This window comes from Molossus molossus, unplaced genomic scaffold, assembly GCF_014108415.1.
Source record: "Molossus molossus isolate mMolMol1 unplaced genomic scaffold, mMolMol1.p scaffold_m16_p_9, whole genome shotgun sequence".
NCBI classification, from domain to species: Eukaryota; Metazoa; Chordata; class Mammalia; order Chiroptera; family Molossidae; genus Molossus; species Molossus molossus.
In genome coordinates this window covers 94,421,069-94,427,577 of record NW_023425403.1, presented here as the reverse complement: position 1 = coordinate 94,427,577, position 6,509 = coordinate 94,421,069, and the positions used below count along the sequence as shown (strand labels likewise).

The 6,509-nt window shown below is 48.7% G+C and overlaps 1 protein-coding gene across 3 annotated transcripts; it reads right to left on the bottom strand.

The window, feature by feature from the left end:
• Positions 1-3,246: 3,246 nt before the first annotated feature.
• Positions 3,247-5,040, bottom strand: ARL11 (ADP ribosylation factor like GTPase 11). Of its 3 annotated transcripts, XM_036250099.1 has the most exons (3): positions 4,810-5,040; positions 4,338-4,529; positions 3,247-4,051 (listed from the first exon to the last, which is right to left on the bottom strand). In XM_036250099.1, the coding sequence occupies exons 2-3, from the start codon at positions 4,371-4,373 to the stop codon at positions 3,485-3,487; spliced, it is 603 nt and encodes a 200-aa protein (XP_036105992.1). In that variant the 5' UTR covers positions 4,374-4,529; positions 4,810-5,040; the 3' UTR covers positions 3,247-3,484. The 3 variants fall into 3 exon arrangements, with proteins under 3 accessions (XP_036105992.1, XP_036105993.1, XP_036105994.1); XM_036250100.1 differs by lacking the exon at positions 4,338-4,529 and having other exon boundaries at positions 3,247-4,289; XM_036250101.1 differs by lacking the exon at positions 4,338-4,529.
• Between the last annotated feature and the right edge of the window lie 1,469 nt (positions 5,041-6,509).

Genomic DNA, 6,509 nt, shown 5'->3' with positions numbered 1-6,509 from the left:
GTAGGTCAGAGCAGGGATTGTCAAGAGATGGGAAGAACGCCCACAGCAGGACGGGGTGCAGCGGCAATAGGGTGTCCATTCAGACCTATGGTGCCAAGAGTTTGCACATCAATCAGAAGACATCCTGCTTGTCCTCCAGCTCATCTTCCTGCCTTCAAGACATCTTCCTAAGTACAGATCTCATCATAGCACCCTCCTGCCAGTACCTCAGGAAGCCCCTGCCACATCTCAAAACAACCAGGCAGTCCAGCAACATGGCAAATGGACCCTTTCCCATCTTGTAGTCAACAAAATGTTGTGTAAATATGACCAAAAAAATATTCATTCTAATATATGCTGTCCTGCAAAAAGGAAGGGAAGTCCTCAGTTGCAGAAATGAAGAGAGAAACAACAGCCAAAGTGTTTAGGTGTAAGCTGGAAGCCTGGAGTCTGTGGGGATTGTCAGGGAGCCTACTTTAGGCTCTACAGACTGGGCAGAGGCAATAACACCTGTATAGAAACGAAAGATGTGGCGTTAGCCATGCTTGGAGGAGATAATTTTTTTTTCTTTATTGATTTTTTTTAAAGAGAGAGTGAAGAGGGAGGGAGAGAGATAGAAACATCCATGAGAGAGAACATTGATTGGCCACCTCCTGCACACCCCTCACTGGGGATTTGGCCCACAACCTAGGCCTGTGCCCTGACCGGGAATCAAACTGGTGACCTCTTGGTGCATGGGTCGACGCTCAACCACCGAACCACACCACCTGGGAAGAGGAGAGAAACTTTTCATCTGAGCCCAGTAGAAAAACAAAAGCATCAAAGAGATTCCCCTTTCTTAAAAGGGATCAGAGAACACTTCCCACCAGCTCAGGAGAGTATACGGAAACAAATGGTCTATCTTAGGATGTGGGTACAAAAGAAAATGATCACCTGTCAGGAATGGTTCCCCAGGGCCTGTGCTCTGAATGGCTGCAAAGTCCAGACTTATACTACTTGTGAGGCTCATGAGTCCCAAGCAGAGAAATTAACACAATATTTGGTCTAAAGCAATCAAAAGCTCTAGGATCTTAGTAGATAATGCATAACCACTCTGTGTAGAAATCCTGTCACAAACCAGAGCACATAGGAGTCACACAGGAAAAACAAATCCTACTGAAAATGAGCTCACAATAAAAACTGACAAATCATGTGAGGAAATGAGCCTCTGTTTGTGGGAACCAGCAGGTGCAGCCAGCAGGGTCCTCCATACTTCAAGGACTGCAGATAATGGGACAATCTGAAGGAAGCTATAAACCCACTCAGACCCAGATTTTCAAAAGCAGAACCCAGCGGTTCTGATCCTTGTTCTGATCCAACCGGTTCCTCCTGTGTCCTCTTTAGTTCATTCCAACCCTTCCTGCCAGATACACTCAAATTCTTGAGTATCTTCAAATTCTTCCTTCTCAGCTTTTCCCCTTAGAAAATGGTTTTCAATGTTCTCATCTTTCTTCTCCTCCTCTCCTCTGTTACTGTGCTGGGCATCTAATCTCATCCCCACTGTCTCCTCTTCTCTTTAACCCACCTCCACACTGCCACTGTTATCCTCCTAAATGCCAACTTTAATGATTTATGTCCCAAAGCCAAATTCTTGATTTTTAAAGCCCAAACCTTCCCCAGCTTGGACCTAAACATTTTTTTCCTGTTTTGTTCCCTATTATAATAAGTCACCCTCACCCCAACCTGCTGTTTCAGCTTTCCTGGCTTACTTATCCTTCCTGCACTCTCCCTTAGGCTTCCAAGCAGCCTCCTCCTTCTGACTAGACTGCTCCCCTCGCCACGTCTGCTGACTGAAGGGGAATCTTAGTTTAACCTTTAGAAGCATGATGTCATGGAAGAATGAAGGCATCAGTGTAGCTACACACATCTGGCTTCCAATTCCGGGTGTGCTGCCTAATAGCTCTGAGCCTCAGTTTCTAATCATGCAGGATGGAATGATGCCTACTTTGCAGAGTTGGGAGAATTAGAGATAATCTACATAAAGCACTGAACACAGAACCTGGCCCCAGTAAGTGCTAAATAAACAGTTGCTGAATCGAGCCGCTACCGGCAGATTTTTATGGAAGCTATGTCCTCACTGCTTCCCCAGCCAGAGCTCCGTGAGGCCTGAGGCCTGGTCTCACTTGTCTTTCCATCTTTGCACTTTCCTGTGTCTCACACGGGAAGTCTTGAATATATCAGTGACAAGTAGTGAAAAGAACCAGGCATGCCTAACCTGATGCTAGAAGGAAAGACTTTGGGTAGAGGAACTGGCAGGTGTCAGATGTTGGAGGGGTATTGAGGACCAGTTCATATTGAACCACTCCAGAGAGGGCAGAACCACCATCAGGAGCTATACGGAGGCCGATGCTAGCCCAGAACAGGAAGGAACGGCCAGCATTTAGAGCTATTTAATACGAGAGCAGGTGCCAAATGTAAGTTGCCATGAAAAACTCAGATTATAGGAAGCATTTACTAGTGATAATAAGAGTGGCTCGTTGCTGTCGTACATATCTTCAAAATACACACCTCCCACCTAGAGGGCTTGGTTCATAGGTAAAAATTCAAGGCTCTACATATTTTTTATTAAATGAATGAATAAATAAATGAAATCCTTGATCAATCTGATCTTTAAGGAAAGATATGTACTGCAAGGAGAAAAAAATGAAGGGTTCAGAAAAAGCCCAACACAGGATGGAAGGCAGAGAACGGTGAGTCGGGGCCAGAGAGATCAGTTTGGGAAGCTAGAACTCCGGGCCCCTTGCCCAGGCTGAGAACCAGTGACCTAAACCCAAGATTCGGTTCACCTGCTTGATTCTTCACACGTTGGCTGATCAGTGATCATGGGACATACCCAGAGACTACCAGAGAAATCACCCATAAGATCTTGATCATGTCTAGATGGTATTCTGATTTAATTCTGAAACTTCTTTTTCCTATGAATTTAGGTCTTAATTATCATGTCTATTATTACAATGATTACTTGTTCTGCTACTACAATTGCTCAGTTCACACTTGGAAATAAGTTATTAAGTGAAGTGTGTTGAGGTATGATTTTTTTCCTTAGAGTACCATTATTCAAAGAACAGTTGATTTTCAACATGAACACCAGTGACACTAAGTCCCAAGAAAAAAAAATCCTGTCCAAGAATAAAAGGATTTCTCTATTTTTTTAAAATATGTTTTTATTGAGAGAGGAAGGGGGAGGGAGAGACAGACATCAATCCCGGCCGCCTCCTGCATGCTCCCTACTGGGAATCGAGCCCAAAACCCAGGCATGTGCCCCGAGAGGGAATCAAACCAGTGATCTCTTGGGGCACGGGATGACACCCAACCGAGAGCCACAGAGGCCAGGGCTAGAGGAGTTCTTGTTTGGTAAACCAAGCGTATAATTCTCAAGGACAAGCTGGTTCTCCCAGTTCTCATGAGCAAAGATAAACTGCTCTGAGTCAAGACCTTGCTCTCTGCACCCACTGCCCCGCTGTGCTCACCTGGAGACACAGTGGCTGCGGGACTTCAGGAGGCTCCCCAGGCTCTGCAGGGCCTCTGGCAGCCCGGCTCCAGTGAGGGCACTACAGGCCCGGAGCTCCCAGCGGCGGTCCTGGAATCTCTCCAGGCCCAGCTCGTCTCTGATCTGGAGCAGCGGCAGAGCCTCGGGTGCCTCCTGCTTGTTGGCCAGCACCAGGAAAGGGACTCTGGCCATCTTGGGGCTGTCCAAGACTTCCATGAGCTCAGCCACTGCCTCCGGCAAGCGGCCTCTGTCTGTGCTATCTAGCACATACACGAGGATGTCCGTGCCTTCCAGGTAGTCCTTCCAGCTGGCCCTGAGCTGGGTCTGCCCTCCGACATCCCAGAGAGTCAGAGACACATGCCCCGGGGCTTCGAGAGGCTCCACGTTGAAGCCAACGGTGGGCAGGGTCTCCACCAACTGGTAGCCCTTCAGTTTGTACAGGAGTGTGGTCTTGCCTGCTGAGTCGAGGCCCATCATCACCACCTGGGCTTCTGCCTTGTGACCTCGGGAATTCCCAGAACCCATGGTGGCCACCGGTAAGCCCTGGGCGAGAAAGGCCAGGCGCACACATCAGCATTGTTTTCTGAAGGAACGCACAGACCCATGCAGCACAGGGAAGAGCTACTCCCAAAGTAGGAAGTGTCTTCAGGGTTTCAGACACAGGCCTGGGCTCTGAAGGGCCAGGAATTGAGGGTGTGTCACTGTCAGCTGACCTATCTCTGGGCAGCCTGCTTCGGAGAGGAGATTGGGCCCCGGAAGACGAGGAATGTGGGCTCAGTTCCTTGGTAGTTAAAGCAAGGAGGCAAAACAAAGTTCCAGTTAGACAAACCTGGTTCAGTAGAAATGACTGGAAGATGTCTCCCATTCTTGCCAGCCTGTGCTTCTAGCCTCTGTTTTCCTTCTTATGAGCGAGCCTAAACCCCGGGTGGAGGCTGTCTGGGCTCAGTGCACCAAACGAAGAGGACAGTGGCCCATGATCACCTCGCTGCCTTGGGAACCCCCACAGGACCTGCACCCTGTCCTGTAAACAGTGGCTATTTATAAATACTGTTGGCTGGGGACACATTATCAGTCGGAGCACAGAGGTTTCCTCCTGTCTTAGGGGTGAACTACCTCTGGCACACAACTCCCACGCTCCCAAATCCCCAGTGTAAGACCACCACCGGCTCCCAGTTCTGTCAGGAGAGACCTTGGCTGGGACAGGGAAGGGATGTCTCACCCCAGGAGTATATTTCAGCTGCCCCTGGAGGGAAAAAGAGCCTGGGTCACGCCCTGCCAGGGAGAGGAGTAAACGTAGTTACCTGGGTGTCGCTAGCCCGTGGCCGAGGCCCTGGCCGCCCTCTGCTCGGCGCTGCCGCACTAAGGGCCCAGGCCAAGGGGAAGGAAGTGCTGTTTCTCCTTTTTCTGCTTCCTTTTCCCAGGTGGCTGGGGGTGGGGCGGGCCCCACAGCGCTCTCAGCTGGGGGTTCCCAGCAGTCCCCCGCTGGGGTGTGCCCACAGATTCCCCAGCTCTCAGTCCTGCCAGCGCGAGGCCCCGCGCCTCGGGGGGAGCAGCCCCACTCGCGCGGGGAGGAGGGCGCCACGCGCTCGGCTGCGCCCCCGTCCGGCCACTTTCCTTGGCTCTTCCTCTCGTAATCCTGTGACCTCAGTGGAGAATCTGACAGTCGGACTTTTTCCTTTAGCTCAGAGATTCTTTTGTTTGCTTGAAATCGTACATGCTTTACAACAACAGAACGGCCTACGTATGATTAAGACACTCTAAAAAATAGGAATGTTGAAGGTAAAGCATAAAAATTAAAAAGTTGTGTCGATGAGGTAGAACTACGGGCGATCAAACATATTGCTGAATTTTTCCTTGAACGGTGTCATTATGTTTTCCCCAGTAAAAATGATACCCCCTGAAAATATAATTTTCAAAGAACTGTTGGAGTCAGAAGTTGTTGGTTCTGTACATCTGCTTTGGATCTCGAGTTGTAATGAGGTGGCTCCTGGAGCCAGTAACACTGCAAGGCTGTCTGCTCCCCACACATTATCTCATTCAACTCTGGAGAGCCAGCTGGGGGACAGGCTCAGGCAAGGTAAGTAACTTGCTCATGACCTTGCTGGGATTTATAAGTTATCTCTCTCTCTTTCCACATGTTGTGCTACTTACTCCCTGACCAAGTGATTTGTGAACAGCAGACACCCTGTTGTGATTGTTGTGTTGTCAGGCTACTGTATGTCACAGGAGGAAGCCATTAGCAAAAGTCAGAAACAGAGTGCTATGCATACCACTGTGTTGTGCTGTTCTGGCTGTTACATGGCTTTGTTCTTTTGAGAGCCCGAGGTTGTAGGTTGTAGTCCTTGTGCAAGGGCCAGGGTGTGTGGTGAGGGAAGGGATAATGGGGGTGCAATTATTGTCAAAGAAAAACCAGAGCTGGAGGGTAGTTAAAATCATGAAAACAGATTTGATTCAAGACTCTTGTAATAGGGGAAAACAGACCTCACTGTAGAATTGGGTTCAGTTTTGAATATAACATGGGCAACTGGGGATTTATAGCCAAGGAGGAGGATGGGGGTCAGTGGATGGAAAGTTACTAAGAGGAAACATCAGGGATAATGGGGCTTTTGGCTAAACTGAATAACAGGATTCTCGCTGAGGGCAGGCCAGGGTGACCAGACCTTAGCTGGGAAATGAGGGATGAACAGGAACCTGATCATATATGGAGGGTGATCAGATATAAAGGGTGGGGTTTCTGGTTAAACTGACAGTAGGGTTCTTGCTAAAACTTGATTTTATAAGGAAGTGCTCAGATGAGATTAGGATAAGATTCAGGAGCCTGAGTAAGGTTTGGTTAAGCAAAGAATTTTTGTCATTATCACAGGAAAACCTCAAAGCAATGAAGAACTGTCTGCAGGCAGATTTGTCCTTCTCGACTGGACCAACTTGGGACTCGGAGCTACCCAGGCCTGGCTCATAAATCAGTGGGAATCCTGCCAGGATTTGAGTTGCAGGAGGATTA